Source organism: Rhinolophus sinicus, chromosome 14 (assembly GCF_057876585.1).
Source record: "Rhinolophus sinicus isolate RSI-liver-muscle chromosome 14, RSI-T2T, whole genome shotgun sequence".
NCBI lineage: Eukaryota > Metazoa > Chordata > Mammalia > Chiroptera > Rhinolophidae > Rhinolophus > Rhinolophus sinicus.
Window position 1 is genome coordinate 45,119,531 of NC_142514.1, and position 20,321 is coordinate 45,139,851.

At 38.0% G+C, this 20,321-nt stretch overlaps 1 protein-coding gene across 8 annotated transcripts in view; it reads left to right on the forward strand.

Annotated features, from left to right (window-relative positions):
- PATJ (PATJ crumbs cell polarity complex component) overlaps positions 1-20,321 on the forward strand; it is a 301,329-nt gene that overhangs the window by 220,516 nt on the left and 60,492 nt on the right. For 5 of the 8 annotated variants that reach the window (XM_074334813.2, XM_074334815.2, XM_074334817.2 and 2 more), the window contains 3 exons: positions 15,698-15,772; positions 18,918-19,007; positions 19,873-19,990. In XM_074334813.2, coding sequence (XP_074190914.2) covers positions 15,698-15,772; positions 18,918-19,007; positions 19,873-19,990 — 283 coding nt within the window. The remainder of the gene's footprint in view (positions 1-15,697; positions 15,773-18,917; positions 19,008-19,872; positions 19,991-20,321) is intronic. The other 3 variants (XM_019731220.3, XM_074334816.2, XM_074334818.2) reach the window with 1 other exon arrangement.

Below are 20,321 nucleotides of genomic sequence, written 5' to 3' on the forward strand. Positions count from 1 at the left end.
TTGAGGAAAGATAGCCGAATGTGACATTTTTATAGCATAAATATAACTGGCCTAGCATAAAGTATTGATTAAGAGTGTGGTCTTAGGCAAGTTACTTGACTTCACCAAGCCTCAATTTCTCATCTGAAGAATGACAGTAATAAAGAATGTTATAAGAAAACAAATGGGCTATAAAGTATAAACCACGTAGTAGAGTGTAAGGCAAACAGTTCGTGTTCCCTAAGTTCATTCACTGATTCAACAAATACTTGCTGAATGTTACTATGTTCCAGGCACTGGAGATAGATACAACAGTGAACAAAACATACCAAAATGCCTGCCCTCGTGAGGACTCATTCCAGGGTAGGCGTAGGGATCCCCAGTAGATGGGATCGTATGAAATTGCTATTTTCATAGGTGAGAATTTCATATGGCTAGCATATTACTAACAGTTCCTCATCACTAGTCATCATTTAATTGTTTCTATTGTAAGATTGGTGCAAACTCCCCTCCCTTGCTACACCTTCATACGATGATTGCTGGATGTACCATGTCAGAGGATAGCACATGCTCTGTATGGGCCTTGACTCTTTTTACTTTCATTTATGTCAAGATAGTTGCAAAGATTGAGCTCTAATCCTCTAAAAGTTGCTTGCTTGCTTTCTGTGGGGGCATATATTTCGTCAGGTGCTGTGCTGGCCCCGGCGACAGTGACTGGAGAAAAACACAGGCCTTGCTCTTAAGCAGTTTACTGTCCAGCATCAGTGAGGATAATAGAGTTTGTATCTGGAAAATCATACCACGCAGAAATGTATTAGAGAGAAATAACAAAATGTTACGGAAATTCAAAAGTGGAAGGAAAACCATCTCATTCAGGGATTAGGGAAGGTGTCTTAAAATCATGGCCTTTAAGGTGAACCTCTAAAGATAAGAAGGCAATTGACTGCTGAGGTTGGCATAAATGGAACATTTACCAGGGAAAGGACGTTTCAGCAAGAGTGGACATTATAATGGGCTACTCTTGGACAAACCTTACCTGAGACCTGAGAATCATGGCATCAAGAATACTAGGACTAACAGATTATGATCATTGTTCTTGAATAAGATATTCCAAGGTTACTCCGTGCCCTTTCCAGAAGATAAACTGTATATTTGCACTAAAGGGGAATGAGTAACATCAAAAAATTTCACACTCAAAGCTTCTTCATTTACAAATACTGTTAACTTATATCAAATAGTGTGGGTTAGGGGAGTAGTGAGTGAGGATTGGGCTTTTTGTAGAGCAACAATGGGCAATGGAATTTGAGTATTAGAATCGCACAACTGAAAGGACTGTATGCTATGAATTATAGATTAATTTATTCGTCTTTTTGTGCTCCGGTGTTCAATAAATGTTTCTATAGCTAGATGGATACATGTTTACACAAGGTGCTACCTGGAAGAAACTACTCCAAAGAGCTATTAAATTACTTCTCCAACGTTACCTGTTTTCAGAGCTAAGACTAAGCTGTGGGTCCACACATATTCCAGTGCTCGTTCACTATTCAGTTATGGTTGGCATTGGTCCATATCGCAGTAGTCCCCAGATTCACAGCCAAGGAATAATAACTTTATTTATAATAACGTGAGGAGATACTAGATTTCTCTAAAATATTTTTAAAGGAAGAATAAGTTATTTTTAGGCAACTGATCAAATAATTTTGTGAAGCGTAGATTTCAATTGTGAGAGACTGGAAGCAGGGGAGTGTCTGGAATCTATTTCAGAAGTCTAGGTGACAGCCTACTAAGACTACTTTTTAAGCCTTTTGAAAGGAACATTGGAAAAACTATTTGCGCAGAGCTTTAAAATATGCAAAACAAAGTCTCATCTATTATTTCATTAGCTTAATATTTTTAATATCTAAATTTTTTCTACAATTATATTTTGTTTGTTCATGATCTTATTCAATTTTATCCCCAAAATAAAACTGTGTAAAAAGGAGGGCAGGAATTATTTATCCCAGACTTACACAGTGTTTTCCCAAAAATAAGACCTACCCCGAAAATGCACTTGTTAAGATCATCAGCCAGACGGACGCATTTAGTACGTTATGACGATGTTCCAGAAGAAGATGACATGACTGTGTTTGAATAAATGTAGATTGTTGTCCATGAAAAAATAAGACATCCCCTGAAAATACACCCTAATGCGTCTTTTGGAGCAAAAATTGATATGACTCGATCTTATTTTCGGGGAAATACGGTATAAGACCCGGTCTTATTTTAGGGGAAACATGATAGATGAGCCCTTAATCTTTCTCTTAAGATCATAAAACTAGAAATTGGAAGAACTAGGACTCATCCAGAAGGGTCTTTGACCCCTTAGTATTTTGACATAGAAGATTGTGAGTCCCTAAAATAATTATTTTAATCTTTTGGGCATAAAGCTATATGTTTGTCATGTAATATACTCTTTTGAAGCAGTATAACTAAATTATTAAGAGTGCAAACATTGGAGTCAGACTACCTGGATTCAAATCCTGGTTCTACCATTTACTAGCAATATAACCTTAGGCAAATAATCTCTCTGTGCCTTAGTTTTTGCATCTCTAAAACGAGGGGAAGGAACAAAGGGTTGTTGTGAGAATTAAAGGAGTTAATAACTATGAAGCACTATCTGGAACGATGCTCAATGCTCGAGTGCACTGGAATCACTGTGTGAGCTGTGGTTGTCAATAAGGAGGATGTTGTTATGCTGATTAAAGCATTAAGGGTTAGCCATATAAGGATTAGCTGTTCTGGGTGAGCCATTAAGGTGTAACTTGGAAAACTGAAGTGAATTTTTCGACCCCCAAATAGACAGCCCTTATTGAATACCTCTGAGCCCGGCATCATTCTAAGCTCTTTACATAACAATCCTATGAGGTTAGTACTAATATTATCTCCATTTAAGACGTGAGGAAACTGAGGCACTGAAACCTTAAGTAAATTGCCCAAATAATGACCCAGTGAAGCCTAGCTCCGAGTTGGAGGCTGTCCTCTAAACTACTCACTATGCACTACTGCCTGTCAGATACAGACATAGAACACAACCGAAGTCATCAAAGGAAAACAAGAAAATTACACTGGGATCTGAACTTTGTGATTTTCATTCCCTTTTGTCTAAATCTTGAACTCCAACATAGAACATTATGGCATAGAATCAGATAAAGATACTGAAAGTTACCATTTACATTGGTAAGTAAAGTGATACAGAGATCTAAAAAGATGTTTCATAGAATGAAGGAAACTAAAATTTTTTGAGAAACTCACCTGTGCCACGCAGTTTCATACTGGTTATCTTATTTCACCCAGTGATGTACATATTATTAGTCCTACTTCACTAATAAGGTACTGGGGCTAAGAGATGGCAAGTCTGTTCCTAAGGTCCCACAGCTGGTAGGTGGTGTGGCTGGGACTCAAAGCCAGGTCACTGCCTCTAAAGCCCATCTCCTCTTCACTGTGTGGTTCACATAGACAGCTTTTCTTGAAATATCAGATAGATCACTGTGTGATCTGTTGGTCAAACAACAAATATCAATTGAGTATCTCTTGCATGTCAGACAATGCTCTGTGCAGGGATTCAGTGATGAATAAAACTATCAGGGCTTCTTAAAGGGCTCGAGATGTTCCAGGACAAGTGTTCATGTCAGCTTGTTGTCTGGAGAAGCTCAGTAGTTAGGTGGGAAGGAAGGAGCAAGAGAAGGAAAAGAAGACATAGTACTGTTTTCTTTTTAGAAGTAGTTGACCTCTATTCTTGTTACTTCCTGGGTCTTTAATACTGTGATTCCATAATTTTCTGCTTTGATGCAGAGCCAGTTTATGTTTCTTTTGTTCTTGTCTTTTCCCTGCTGTTATAGATGCTAATAGTAAGTAAGGACAACTGAACTAAAAATTGGGTAAAGATCTCAATAGGCATTTTCCCAAAGGGATACAAATGGCCAATAAGCACATGAAAAGATGCTTGACCTCATTAACCATTAGAGAAATGCACACCAAAACCATAATGAAATACTACTTCACACCTGCTAGGATGGCGATAATCAACAAGACAGACAATAGCAAGTGCTGACAATTATGTGGAGAAATTAGAGCTTTCATCCCTTGCTGGTAGGAATGTAAAGTGGTACAGCCAGTTTGGAAAACAGTTTGCAATATTATTTAATGGCTAATTATTAAATAATACTGCACTTTAAAATATCACCTCATTTATCCTGGTAAAAAATAGTAGTAGTAGTAGCAGTAATAGTAATAAATTATCCAGCATTTATTGAGCGCTTATTATTTGTTAGGAACTGAAAAGAGCATATTATCTCCATCCTCCCCATCATAAGCGTTATTATCCCCATTTTGCAGATGAGGGGCCTGAGTAATCCAGAAGTTAATTCACTTGCCCACAACAGGCTTAGGGGCAGTAAGTGCCACAATAAGGATTTGAAGCCTTATATGTTTGACTTACATGCCTGATCATGCCATATTGCCTCTCAGAGAGACAACTGGCATCAGCCCATAGAGAACCTGCAGTTTAGAGAAGTCTAATTTGTCATAGAACACATTACCTATAAGTAGAAAAAACACTGTCAGACTTCAAAATCCGAGTTTCTCCTCTATTCAGATAATACTAAAAAGTTATTCATTAGACCCTTGTGGATCCATAACAGTTTTCATTGATCTGTGGGAAATGTGAAAAATCATAACCACAAAGACAGTTCAGTTTAAAGGACCGCCCATTAGGACTGTGCCCTACCTGAATTTTTAGTGTTGAAACGGCTCTTCCTAGATGACGTTATGGTAATAATACGTGGTAGTCGTTGCGCAGAGAGGACTTTGTAGGTTGAACCCTCTAAAATCACTGATATTTGACCATTTCTTGACCTACAACATGGCAAATTCATATGCTCCAACCTCATATTTCTTTGGTCTCAATTACTTGGCCAAAAAAAAAAAGGTAACTCTATATTCCCAAAGGTCTTTTGAACATTTTCTGGTCTGTGACATCCCAAAGTCTGAGAAAAATCTACTTTGCTTCATGTGGTATCCATAGACTCATGAGTACTTTGCAAATGATGAGATGAAAGCAGGCAAGGAGAGGGATTACTGAAAGCTGATTGTGGTTTTAAACCTGGATAAGTAGAAGCTTGATACTGTCACTAATTAAAAAAAAGAAGAAAACCATGAGAAAAAAACAGATTTGTCGGAAAAATTCAGTGTGAAATTTGGAAAGAATAATATGCCCTGTGATTTCTGGTTTAATTTATCAATTTGACTGCTTAAAAATTAGTCCTAAGGTGTTTTTAAAGTGCTGGCATCGAAGTTTGGAAAAATAGTTTAAAATACGTTCTAATGAAAACTATTGAAGAAGCACAAAAATGCTGCTACTAACATAAAGGGCTATACAGGGTCACACACTGGTACACAGTATTTCAGCAGAGGATGCCCTCATTAGTCTAAAGGTTGTACAGTAACTTGGATTCACGTGCAGAATTTATCACAACTCTTTAAACAAGAAGGGTAGAAATAATCTGCCTGTGAGTTTAAAGAGGGAAAACTCCTACTTTGAGTTGCAAATCAAGGAGCCAGTATTTTGGAAGATCAATACTAGTTGAACATTGGCAGAATCTTTCTTCAGGAAGAAATCTGTCTTAATCACACATCTTGATTACTTGGTAAGTTAATAAAGAATGAAGTTTTGAAAAAAGGAGAATTATGGCAGGATTCTAGGACTGAGAAAAAAGCAGACAGATTTGAGGAACTAGATGCCACTTCTTATAGAAAGAGAGCACATGTCCCTCATAGGCTGTTGTGCCAATCCCTGTTTCTAGGATCACCACCGCAAGCCTAAGTCAGAGCTGAAGAGAACATTACTCACATTTTTTCCCCTGAAATCAAGGTTGAGTACTAGGTGGAATACTATGATCATTAGGGACCCATGCTCTTGCCTTTCAGAGAACCCTGCTTGAAAAATGAATCATTAATTATGAATCTGCTAAGTAAACTGGCACATTTCACTATACCTACATGAGTGCTCAAAAAGGCACATGAGTGAGCAATGGGCTGTGAGCACAGAGGGAATGATTTGCCCTATCTGGACAACTTAACAGAAGTTACCCAGAGGAGGTGGTGTTAAAACTAGATTTTTATTTTATATCTAGTAAAGATTAGTGTATATAATATATATCAGTATGTCTATAGAAGAGTACAGAAGTGTATACCTCAATAAATTTTCATTGGATATGGTACAACCATGCAACCAACATACAGAAGAAAGTGTAGCAAATAGCCAACACCCAAGAAATCCCCTCGTGCTCCCTTTCTACCGCCTTCCCCAAAAGAAACCACTATCCGGAAGTATATTACCATAAATTAGTTTTTTGGATATAGTACTTTATAGAAATAGAATTCTAAGGCATGTGCTCTTGTAGATATATCTTCTTTAGCTGAATATTATGATTTTGAAATTCATGCAAATTGTTGTATGTAGCCGTAATTTGCATATACCATAATTTATGTACCCATTTGTACTACCCAAAAAAAGTAATGTGTTTTTCCAAAAATAAGACCCAACCGGACCATCAGCTCCAATGCATCTTTTGGAACAAAAATTAATAAAAATTAATATAATATAAAAATTATAATAATTAATTATATAAGACCCAGGTCTTATATAATATAATACAAGACCAGGTTTTATATTAATTTTTGTTCCAAAAGATGCACTAGAGCTGATTGTCCAGCTAGATCTTATTTTTGGGGAAACACAGTATTAATTTAAGGTAGACTCAAGAAATTAAGGATCCATTGTATAACCCCCAGGAAATTCATACCTCCTCCTCCCAAAATAATAACACAATCTGTAGTTAAGTTTATATAAGGGAAAATAGAAATATTTTAAAAATGCATTTGATTAATTCATAAGTCAACTAGGAAGAAAAAGGAAGCAAGAACAAAAGGGAAAAATGTAAAAGAAGAAAAAGCTGATCAATCTAGATCCAAACATACCAGTGATAACATTAAGAGATGAAGACTTTCAGTCTGGATGAAAATAGACCTATTTTCTGAATACAATAAATATATCTTAAATGTAAGAAAGGTTGAAAATAAGAGGAAACAAAAGGATATGCCATGCTATAGTAACCAAAGGAAAGAATGTGTAGCTTTACTAAAATCGTACAATACTTTAAAGTAAGAAACATCACTAGAAATAAAGGTAACATTTCATAATGATAAAAACTTGAACAAACTGGGAAGATATTACAATATTATATCTTTGTGTACCCACAATAGAGCTTTAAAATATAAAAGCAAATATTGACAGAACTATATGAAAAAAATATAAATTCACAATCATAGTAGGATATTTTGCCATACCTATTTCAGTAATTCGTAAAGGTGCGCAACAAACAAATCCGGAAGCATATAAAATATTTGCACAACACCATTAACAAAAACGACTAACTGACATATAAAACATTCTGCCCACTAATAACATTTTTCCCCAAACAGTACATGAAACACTTATTTAACAAATAAGACTATGTATTTGACCATAAAGCCCAAGGTTTAAATATCATACAGAACATTTATCTGACCATAATGGAATTAATCTAGTAGTAAATAACAACAAAAAGGAAGTCTCTGTTTAGCAATTAAATAACACACTTCTAAATAGCCCATTGAACAAATTGTCAAGGAAATAAGGTAATATTTTGAGCTAAATGAAAATGAACATAAAACAAACAGAAACTTGTAGAATGAAGCTAAAGCAATGCTAAGTGAAACTTGCAACCTGAAATGCATATTGAGTAAAAAGAAGAAAGCCTAAGCATTAATAATCGAAGAATCTGGGTGGCCGGTTGGCTCAGTTGGTTAGAGCACAGTGCTCATAACACCAAGGTTGCCAGTTTGATTCCCACATGGTCCAGTGAGCTGCACCCTCCACAACTAGAGTGAAACCAACGGCTTGACTTGAAACTGAGCTGCCAGTGGGTGGCTGGTTGGTTCAGTTGGTTAGAGTGCAGTGCTCATAACACCCAGGTCACCGGTTCGATTCCCACATGGGCCAGGGAGCTGTGCCTTCTACAGCTAGATTGAAAACAACAACTTGACTTGGAGCTGATGGGTCCTGGAAAAACACACTGTTCCCCAATATTCCCCAATAAAAATTTAAAAAATAAACATAAAAACATAATTGAGAATCCTTCTAAAGAAGCTGGAAAAATATCTGAAAATCAAGCCAAAACAAAAGAGAAGAAAATAAATAATAAAAACCAGATTCACAAGCAATGAAATAGAAAACAAATGAACAATTGAGGACAATAAAAGCAAACTTAGTTCTTTAAAAAGACTGAAAAATTGAAAAAAAAGAAACTGATCAAGGAAATTGCCAAATCAAGAATTTTTAAATGTGACATCACTACATATTCTCCAGGTATAAAATGATAAGGAGAGAGTACAATGAACAACTTTATTCTAATAAATTAAACATTTAGATGAATGAACACATTTCTTAAAAATGTAAATTTCCAAATTTGGCATGGGAAAAAATAGAAAATTTGAATAGTTCTATACCTATTTAAGAAATTGAGTAAGACAGTAAAACCATTACCCAAAAGAAAATAACCAGGTCTGGGTAGTTTCACATGTGAACTTTTATAAACATGCATAAACTCTCTTTGTAAATAGAAAAACTACTTGAATTATTTTATGGACTCAGAATAATCTTGAATCCAATATGTGACAAGGATATTATAAGAAAGACAAAATACATGCCAATCACCGATGCAAAAACCCTAAGCAAAACATTAGTAAATCAAATTCAATAATATGAAAAGAGGAAATACACCATGATCAGATTGGTATATTTGTAAGAATGTAAAGCTGGTGTGACATTAATAAAGCAGTTTATTCTAGTCTCCTTTTTCCAAGCCAGGATTACCTCTCTTAGATGAGTTCTGAATCATTTGCCTCTTTTGCGTCTTGATTTTCCCAGCTTCATTTTTTGTATTACCAGGTTTTTCTTTCCTTTGCCTTTCAGAAGCCTTCCTAGTCTTAAACAGGGGTGCCTATAAACGCAATTCCAAATCTCCTTCCAGCACTACTCAGGCAGCCTTGAGTAAAGAGTGTTGGGCATACAACTCTCCCTACTGGATTAATTTCTGAATTCCCTAACCCAGGCTTCTCTGGTGAAGAATATTTCTGTATGGCTTTCCATGCTCCCTCCAGTGGGAGCTGACCAAACTCCTACACCCTTTGAGATTTGGATTAGGACTGAAATTGTTATTAAACATTATCCAGCCAGCCATATTGTCTTAGACAATATTACATAGAAAATAGACTGAAGTAAAAGGTTGTGTACCCGATTTTTATTGGTAATTGCATCCCTTTGGGAGCTGAGGTCTGAGGGACTGCATCACCAATAAAACATAGGTGGGTAGTTTTTGCTTCAGGTTCTGACTTCTATAAGATAAGACAGAACAGACATACAGGGTGCATTACTGAGGCAGCCGCAGCTTTGTAACAAGGATGAGTTTTTGCTTTGTCTTGCTGGATATTTTCATAGAAGAAGTATGGAACTACAACATCTCAAATAGTCCCAACCAGGAGGTTGTTGACAGGGAGTTTCTTCTGGTTCTCTCTGGACTCGTATTCCTCATTGGCCAACATTTTCCCCCATAGAGAATTAATTTGCCTTCATGTCCGTGTTTCTTACCTGTATAAGGAAGCCAAATCCCTCTTCCTGCTGCCTGGAACTTTCTTTGAGTCAGAAGTAGTAGAAGGAGTAAGCATCACAGAATTTAGCATTAGGTTATTCTGCAACATTTGGGACAAAGTATGCGTAAAGTTGGTAGATCAACAACTGGGACCAAAGAATTGGCCTAGGAAACAAGATGAGTTCAAGAAAGTCTGTGGTGGCAGTACGTGGTTTCAGGTGTACTTATATAGCCTGAGTCTGCCTGTTAAACTCTAGAAACATGTTCCATACTTCTACCGTGTTGCCTTTTTAATGAATAAAATTATTTGCTGGTTCTCAATTTCATACTCTAGGGGAAAAATGCATTTCTAATGATTATAGGCTTCTTGTTAGATCTCCCAAGCTGGAATTCTCAAGTGTGTATCCTGCTCATTTTTAAAACAAGCTTCTGAACTGTGTGCTTAACATCTATTATTATCCCCAGTTTGCACTCCATCAAGAACTACAGGAGTTCTGGTTTGGCTGTAGGAGCAGATATCACTGTGTGAATCGTATTTTCTGTTTCAGATCCAGTATGAAAACTGCATCTATAGCGATAAAGTCTAGGAATTTCCTGTAAGGAACAGGAGAGACTGTCTGAGTCAGCATTGACCTCTCATTTGGGACAGTATGCAAATTGCCAGTGGCAGAGTTCAAGTGCATTCAAATATGTAGCATTTTTCACAGCTCATTGTACTTTATATCCTGTATTTCTGAAAATCACTTGAGATTTGCCTACATGATAAATTTCCCTTTCCTGGCCATAAAAAAGACAGCAGATATGCAGTCAAGTCTACTTCCTTCACAAAAGTCACAAGAGAAAAGCTTTTGGCTTTTTCTTCCATTCTCTTCCCCTCTGAATTGTAAATGAAGACAGTAGAGAGAGTGAGTGTAGCAGCTGAAGTCATCACTTGAACTCAAATACCACAGAAACATAGATACACATTTTTAACACAGATTCACACCTTTGACCGCTGCTAGCTTACTTTGACTCCCAGCCACTTGAACTGGTCTGCTTTGGAGACTTGTTATTGAACTTGAAATTCAGCTAGCCTTTCAGAAGGCTATCAGATTTTTCTAAATTGAGAAAGTAATCATATAATCATAATGAATAGCACTAAGGGCCCAGAGAAGGAAAATGACACAGCGGCTCAGAGCCCATAACTCATTCTTACCGGTGTCCAGTACCCTGTCTTCTGAATCCCAGAGCTTCTTGGGAACAGTGCTCCTCGGGCACTGTTCTTTGAGTCTGTAAAGTGCTCACTTTTCTCGGGAAGCCTTATTTGCTGACATAATTTTCAGATCCTGTATTCTAAAACCTATGTGGATTATAGTATCTTTCAAAGGGAACAGAAATTAAGCACGAAAGCCTGTTATGTCCCACACATGGTGCTAGCCACAAGTCAATCTGCAGTGAACAGAACACACAGATCTTAACCTTGAGGGAGCTTTCCGAACTGCTGAGACTAATGGCAGCTAACGCCTTCACCACATTTACTCCAAGTGGCATCATTCTAAATGTGTTAATTCATATTTTATATGACTATTACTATGCCTAGTTTATAGGTAAGGAAACTGAGGTACAGAGACACTCAAGGAATAAGTGTCAAAGCAGGATTTGAATCCAACTTTAGGTAAGTAATTCTTAGTGTTAGTGACTATTGTTGAAGGGGAAGGTAAGGTACTGGGGAGCTTTTGCTAATGTGATTTCACTTAATCCAGGTGGTTCAATGAATGTGTAGAAAATGAGGCTGAGACTGACCCAGGCAACGGTTGACTTTTTCTAGTGTACTCAAAGGCTACAAAGTAGAAGGTCCAAGAGCCAAAATCAACAGTAGACAACTTGTTTGTTGTTTGTCTGAGAGTTGTGTTTTTCACATTATTGAATTTGAATACTTTTACGCTGAGCACGCTCTCTAGTTTGTTATCTTAGTTCGTTTTATTCCTTTCCATTGATCTACCTTACGCCTGACCTATACGAATTTTGTTATCCTGATAGATCTTTTCTGGGATCCACTTCGTTTTTATTAGGAGTCTCCTGGTTGCAAGCAGTAAAATCTCAACTTGACCTTATAGACAAAAGGGGAAATTTACTGATAGGCTGAGGTTCTTTTTACATAACTGCAGGAAGGGCGGGGTTGACAGCCTCTGGGACAGTTAGAATCAGAAACCTGGTGCTGCCAGCGATGTCTCTGCATGTCTGTTTGACTCTTTTCAGCTGCAGACTTGCTTCCTCAGCATGGTTGGAATATGGCTGCCAAAAACTCCTAAGCTTCTCTGCCAGAAATGGAGCTGACTTCCTTCCCTTGGGTCCACTTTGGGAAACCCACAGGATGATTCAGCTGCCCACCCTTGGACCGATTACTGTGGCCAGACAGAGCGTTTTGCTTACCCAGCTCTGGGGCAGAAGTGAACCAGTTTTGGTGATTATATGCTGAACATTGCTCTGCTGCCATTATTATCGACCATGTAGAGTATTCCCAGTGTTGCCTTTTATGTCCACCCACTGGAAGCTGCTTCTCTTGATCAGAGTAATTTTCCTGGCCTGCAAAACATTTTCTCTCAGGAGCTCATAGCACTTGGCTGAGGATTATAACACAACACACACAGAATGTGTCAGATCCGTTTGTTTCATAAAATGGGATGATCTTTCCGCACTGCTTCCTCCGTCTTCTTACTTAGGGATCACCGCGCACAGTCAACACTTTAAAATGTCCCAGGACCTCAGCTTTGAAGGAGCTAAGAGCTCCCTTGGTGCAGTAGTTGGGTGATTAGCGATTTCTAAATTTATGTTTAAACACAAAGGAAAGTGACTCACCCGAGGTCACTGCAGTAGCTAGTGCCATGAAACTTTTTTCCTGCCCAGGCTCAAAATAAGCAGGCATCCCTTGACCTAACGCTGAATCTAAAATGGAGTCACTGTGTTGAGGGTGAGTCCCACAACTCCTGTGTGTGTTTGAGAAGAAGTGAGCAGCATTTTCCCTTTGCCTTGTGGTTTATTCCTCACTTAAGGGCAGGGGCTCTGGAGCAAGAGGTGTCTGGATTAATTTCTGGCTCAGCAAATACTTTAGCCTCTCTGTACCTCAATGACGTCAATTCTAAAATGAGGATGATAATAGTACCTAACACACAGGTCTGCTGTGTACATCCAGATCTAAAATTTGTAACCTACCAGTAAATGGTAGCTGCCATTGCGATTATCATTGTCATCATGTACCAGCCCTGTCCTTCAGCCCAGAGGTTTAAGTTTTAACCAGCATAAAAAATGGAAGGGTATGTTGGACCAGATGCTTTTCAGAGCTCTAATTTCCTCATCTCATCATTCCACATTTTTGAGGACAAGAGAAATGGAAGGAAATTAACACTTCCTAAGCAACTGTTCTCTGCACTTGATACACCCCTTGACATATATACATCATTCAGTTATAATTCAAAGTTTTCATAATTTTTTCTCTAATATCTGTCTCACCAGATATGTAAGTGCCATAAGTTCAAGTCGCTGTTAGTCTTATTCACTGCTGGCCCCGAGGAGATGCTCAATAAGCATATGCTGAATTCACCTTTGTTTACAACCCCTTGTTCAGGTAGCTGTTATTGCATTCTTACTATTGCAAAAGATGGAGGTTTTCAAGCACTACTATCACAAGTAGTAGAACCAATCTGAACCCAAATTTTTCTGGCTACTATTCCAGAGCCCTTTCCTTTTACTTACAAGTACAAGTGATGAGGACACGTTTAACCAAATTAGTGATGTCTCTCTGTTTTATGCAAATTGGGTCCTTAGCTGGGGAAGTCAACTCCTTTGTGCCACTGCTGGTTAATCTGGGTATAAACCAAGTAGAATTACCAACCTGCAATATCATTTTCAAACAGAGGCACCTTTGCTCTTCTGAAGGCCATTTGATCCACACTGGAAGGAATAAAACCAACGGTTTCCGTGGATAAGGCAGTTTAAAACTTTTATTCTAAAAAGTCCCATGAGCACCATTTATTGACCTTCTCAGGTCTTCTCTCTTTTCAACTTTTGATCCTTTAAAGAGGAGGCCACAGGATCAGCTTCACCCAGTGTCCTTTTTTTCATGCCTGGCTCTGAAATCTCCTAGGTGCATTGAAGATTTAAGTTCCCAAACTTTATTTTATATAGCACTAGCCCTTTATCAAGCTCTTGTTTTATTCTACTATATATTGAAGAAACAAATAAGACGGAAAAAAAACAAAAGTCAATCATATTAGTATACGGGAGACAGACACATAAAATTTTTAAAAATACAATATAATGTTTAAAAAGTAGTGATAAAATACATTGGTCATTTGTGGAGGGCGCACCACCCAGGGGCTCAGGGAAGAATTAGGGGATGAGGCAATTTTAAAATTAATTTTATGTCCTATAATCTGTTTAGGAACAAAGTTTTTTGTTTATGTTTTTTTTTAAGGCCAGAGGTGGGGGAGAAGATTTCTAGGATCTTTCTGCCATTTGGGGAAAATAAGAGGGAATCCAATTGAGACATGGTTCTGGTCCTAAAAAATAAGTTTCGAGTCGACAGCTAAGGGTGGTCACAATTATCCAGGGGTCCTAGGCTGCAGTCTCAGGATATTACATGATGGGGTTAAATCTCTCAGGTTGTAAACCCATAGGGAATTGATGAAACAGGATGAGATTGTAACCTAACCTAGTAATAATGCATGGCAGGGAATAACCTGATCATTATCTACTGTATTGTTACAAATCTGATGGGAGCCTGTTGTTGAAAAAACGGTATGCCAATAGTCCAAAAAGGAAACCAGGATGGGGGTGGGATAGGGGGTGTCAGTACAGCATCATTCTCCAAAGGAGAAAGTATCCTATCCAGGTAATTGTTTTCACTGATCCTATAGAGTTAGGAACATTGGTTTGTCATAGGTTGATTCTATTTACTATCATCATTAGCATCTTTATTAAATATCTGTTATTTGCCAGGTACCATATGAAGAGCTTTTCATGTATTGCTCCATTTAATCCTTTCAACATCCCTAAAGTCTATCTACTCATCTTTTCCCATTTTATAGATAAGGAAACTGAGACTCGGAGAGGTCAGATAACCTGCTCAGGGTTGCAGAACTTTTAAGTCAAGGAACTAGGGTGATAGACTCCTCACACTCCGCTGTACAAGTTATACTTCTCATCTCCAAATAGCTTACCTACCTGCTGACTGTGTACTAGACCTGCCACTTGGGTGTCTCTCAGACATTTAAGAAGGGCCAGAGTAAACCCATCCTTTCTGCTATCCAAATCAGTCTCTCTCCATGTTCCCTGCTCTGTCCAAGGCAAACACAGGCGTTCATGCCTTAGAGTAAACCACCAGGTGATAGTTTCCCCTATAAATTTACCTGTAAAATAAGATTGAATATGGTGGGAGGCAGACATAAGCATTCTGGTCAATTTGTCACTGTCATCATTTATTTCAATTAACTTCCCTTTAGCTATCCCTCGGTTTCCCGTGTGTTTTGGTAGTTTACTTCTGTCCTAAGTCTGGACGCTACACTTCTCCTTGGGGTGCAGGGCTAACTTATCTTTGTATCTCCCAGTGTCTTTAGAGAGTGTACTTTTTGCCTCTAATTGAATATCTTAAGGGGCAAGAATTCTAATTTCAAGATTTGACCCCTGAAATGACTTAATATTGAGTATAAATACAGAGACAGGAATTACTGGTGTGACAGAAGGAGAAAAAACTGGCCAAAATGACTGTCAAAGGATATCTGATAGGATTAAAGCCTCACAGATCTGAAAGGGCCAAAAAAGCATTTGGAAATAACAAGCTTGTGTTCATTTCTGAGAGTTAGTCCAGATGGAGGAATAGAACTTTCATGCCTGGCGTGTTGGTCATTTTTGTAGGAGATCCAAGCCCTGTTAAATCGTGCTTGACTGCTAAAGTCAGAGAGTGCGCTTGAACCCTACAAAGCCACTAACTGGTTGTATCTTTCACATTTCAGGAAGATACCTCCCAGGTGGTTGGTCAAGGTGTGGTGGCAGATCAGCAGAAGGCACTGGAGTGCCCAACTGATGACGTATGTAACTTGCACGTTAGGTTTTGCTCTGTTGGAATGATGTGCATTATAAATAGGTTCTAGAAGAAAATAAGGTGATTGCAATGTAATTGGATCCTTTATTATTTGGCAGGAGGTTATAGTATGTCTTACAACCTGAAGTCAACCCACAGTGGTATCACCAATTCTGTGCAAAGTGTGTGGAAATATCCTCTGTACATATCCAGTACCAACACCCTAATCAAGTGTTTAAAAATGAGGCATCCCTGAAAACCCACTTGCACGTAAATTCTGAGAGCACTATGCTTTACATAATGTCATAAATAAAAAAAACATAATGGGAGAACTTGTACTTTGATAAACGTTAGTGTTCCTTTATTTTGAGTTTCAACTTCTCTTAAAAAACTGTAAACTTCTGTCTGTCAAATTTTTGTTCTTTTGTGGCTATTGGGTTTTTTCTTGTGGTTTTTTTTAAGTCCTGATTCTCATTTCTATGTGCTAGTTTATACTTTTGTGCTACTAAAATTTAGTATTACTATATCAACTATTTTTATGTTTAAGGAACTATTGATTACTAGAGCTTACAGAAAATAAAAGCTATTTCAAACCTTACCAAAGAAAAGTCTCTTACCTTTGAAAAGTGTCTAAAATTATATGCTAAAGACCTAAACAAAAACAAATAGGTGTAGAAAGAAACTTAAAAATAACCAAATTCTGTTCAACTGAAAACCTGTAAGCAGTTTTTTTAAAGTTGAAAACCAGATTTTTTACTTATATAATGTATTATATTTGCAAATCCTATCTATGTGTTGAGACTTTACATACTGCTACCTATCTCAAGACATATATCAAACATAACTATAAAATGTTAGAGCTGGGGCAACTCCTAAACATCATCTGGCCTTTCTTTCCTTGCTAAAAAATGGCACTTAAAGCCTTACCCTTTGGGAAAGTGATTATAAGCCTTTTCTGTGGCTGCAAAAGAGAAATGGCCCAGAGATCAGAGGGCAACACCTGCAGGGAGGCTGTGTCAGCTCATTATGAAGAAACATTCGGCTGTGCCAAGATGGAATAAGCTTCCTTATAGAAATGGAATTTTCCATCCCTGAAGGTTTTCAATCAGAAGCTGTCTGTTCGTTTATTAATATGTTATCAAAGGACATAAAAACATGAATAGCTATTATTAATTGAACTCCTAAGTTGTTCAAATGACAAAGTTTAGGTGTAAGGAGATTAAGTGACTTGCCTGTGGGTACCAGCAAACTTAGCAATTCATATCTTCTTTTGAGTAGTAATTTTTTCCCCTATCGTGAAGACCTGATGAAGTGTAGACCCTTTCCCCAGAAAAACACTGGTAAGTATAATTTTGATACAGCCACAGAGGTTTTATAGTTCTCTAAATTCTTTCTGTGGATCTCTTAGAAACCCATTTTTTTCTTGGTTAAGAATCCATGGTTTAAGAAATAAGTCTCTCTCCAGATAGTTTTCACAACAATCAAAAAGGAAGGGAGGGAGGGAGGTAAAGAGGGAGGGAGGGAGGTAAAGAGGGAGGGAGGGAGGGAGGGAGGGAGGGAGGGAGGGAGGGAGGGAGGGAGGGAGGGAGGTCTCTCAACAAAAACCAAACATGAAATATGCCTGGGCTCCACGTGCCTAGGTGCCCGTTTATTTGGTCTCGGATGAGGTGCCAGCATTCATAAATTTTAAAGGCCCCCAAGCAGTTCCTATTAGGAGGATAGGGTTGAGAACTACTGGTTTAGTTAGGTTGGATGACTTACAAAGTCCATTCCAACTCTCATATTCAAATATAATAACATTCAACAGCAAATCCAATCTTTCTTCCCTTTCATACTTAGTAGGTTGGTTTTATGTCAGTGGGTGAGTCATGGGAGCACATGGTTCATCCATCACCACACCTACCAACAAGAGGGTCTGCCTCTATAATATACTTGTTTGCATATTTCCCTTGGTTTCCATGCACTGTTCCCTTATTTTTTAATTGAGTTAAATTCTACCCGTATCTGTTGGAAACCTACTACGCACAAGGAAATGGGATGCTACATGGAACTGGAATATAAAGATGAGGAACAAACATTCCCTGCTATTATAAAAGTCATACTATAGTAATTGCTGTCTCTTGTGCTTTCCCGTTTTAAAATTCACATGTTTTTTTCATAATTGAACTCTGTATCTTGCATTCACCTTTGTTATTGATGTTCTTTCTTGAGATGATAGAACACTGAAGTTGGACATGAGTACTGGATGAGTTCAGGTTAGGCTCAATCACTGCGAGAAGTTTCTCTTTTACTTAACAGTCTAAGTGTAATCTGTTTGAGGGTGATATGGTGTCTCCATGATGTCACAGACCCAAGCACTTCTTATCTGACTACTATGCCATTCTTTATTTTAATTACTCTATCATCCTCAAAACATGGCATCCATTTTTTGGTCTAAGATGGCTGCTCCAATTATTAACATCCCATCCACTTTCCAGCAAGGGAGACGGGGAAGGCAGGATCCTTCTCCTTAAGAGAATGATCTGAAAATTATACCATTCATATCTGTTTATATCCTATTGACCAGGACTTAGTCTGTGGACACATCTAGCGTCAAGGAGGCTGGGAAAGTCGATCCTTGTAGAGGAATCAGACATCTAGGTGGTTCCATTACTCAGTGTTCTTCCACTTCTCTCTTTTTAAAATTACCGAAAATACGTATTTCAGTAAGTCTTTTTATAAGTATACAGTCATTATTAAAAGATGGTGATAGAAAAACTACAGGAAAAAAGTGAACATCTGTTCAATTATTGCCTAGCAGCTGCTTGATAAACATTTTAAACTTGTAGCATTCTTCAACTACCAACTTTTAGTCCTACCTCTTCCTCTAATTAGCTGTGTGATTTCAAATATATCACTTACCGTTTGTGTCTTGTTTCTTGATCTGGAGAAGAGAGTAATATCATCTAACTTCCAAGGTTGTTCTCATGATTAAATGAATTCATGGATGTAAAATGTTTTTGAAAACTGGAAAGCACAATACAGATGTACAATAGGTGGCACTGTTTTAGTTGTTACATATGATACAATGCCTTGTACTGAGGCACAACCTTTCACTGACAGAATCTTGAGGTGTTATTGTTCTGGAGCATTTACCTTGATCCTATTTCTAGGCTCCAGGGACAGCCTGGTGCTTCACTGCCTCCACCAGAATCTTCCAGCTGGGGCTGGGCTCCCTCGCTAACTACAGATCCAGAAGGCAGGTCAGGTCACTATCTATATTTATTAACTGCCTGTTATGCGAGCATGGAGTCCTTTTGGTATTTCTTAGTTTTCTAATACTAATCATTGGAGATACCATCAACAAAAATCCAGAATTACAAGTTAATTTTCTGACGCTCCCATAGCAAAGGTCTCTGTACCTTTATTGAATTACAAATTCATTTCCTGCTCTGAATTTCCATGCCTTCAATTTTGCTCTCTCTATGCACTTATTCGCTCACTCATTCATTCATTCATCAAACATTTATGGAGGCCCTACTGTGTTGCAAGCACTGGGAACCAAAGGTGAACAAGGTACTGTTCTTTTAGGTGAGTTAATTGTAATTGGTGTAGCCAACACTTAGTAGGCCTTCAGTAGATGTTTGTCGTTCCTTCCCACCTCTCATGTTGCTCAATTAACGTCCCTGATGCATCATGGACTATTGTGAATGTGTCCAGGAGAGACGGACAGTGTTGTTTGCTCAGAACATCTGCAGCATAGATTCTTTTTCAATGGGCACAGCACAAATTTACAGACTTTGCGTTGATTTCATCAGAACGAGTAGAAATTGTAAAAATGTTTGTTTTGCTTCCCAGCCTCAGCTTCATATCTGACCACAATGACAGAATCGCTTCAGCTTTATTCCTTCTTCCCTTCCGTGATCTATTCTTCACCATAACATTTTAGATGTAAAGCTCAAGAGGAAGCATGGGGAATGGGACACAAATCATCCTAACTTCCTCTTGTTTCCTCTCCCACTCTAAGTTCTTAAAAGGCATTATTGGAGTACACCACTGTTTTGGTAACAGCACAGCAATTTTAAAGTCTTCTCGTTGCCATTCACCAAATTTTTCTTCCTTTTTTAGGCTGTGTGCCAGATGAAACAACAAAAATATTTGACAAAAGTCTCCTTCAGTTCACAAGAGATACCTTTAGCACCAACCCCGTCATACCATTCAACAGATGCAGACTTCACAGGCTATGGTATGATTTCTTTTTATGAGCAGAATTGAATTGACTCATCAAACCTTAGAAAAGCGAGGGATCCTGAAAAGAGCACTGGACTAGGAGTCAGAAAGCTTGGCTCTGTACACCCCTCCTCTGCTTCTTTAGCTTTGAGACTTGGGCAGGTCATTTTACTTCCTATACCATTTTCTTCATCTCTATCATTGGGATTGCCTAATGCTTGTTGAATATAAAAGTACTAGAACAAAAAAAGGCCTTCGGTAAATGCTATTTGAATCTGAAGCTTACAAATTATTCTCTAATCTCTCCAAAAGACTGTGTTTATTTCATGAGTAATATTTCTTCAAAA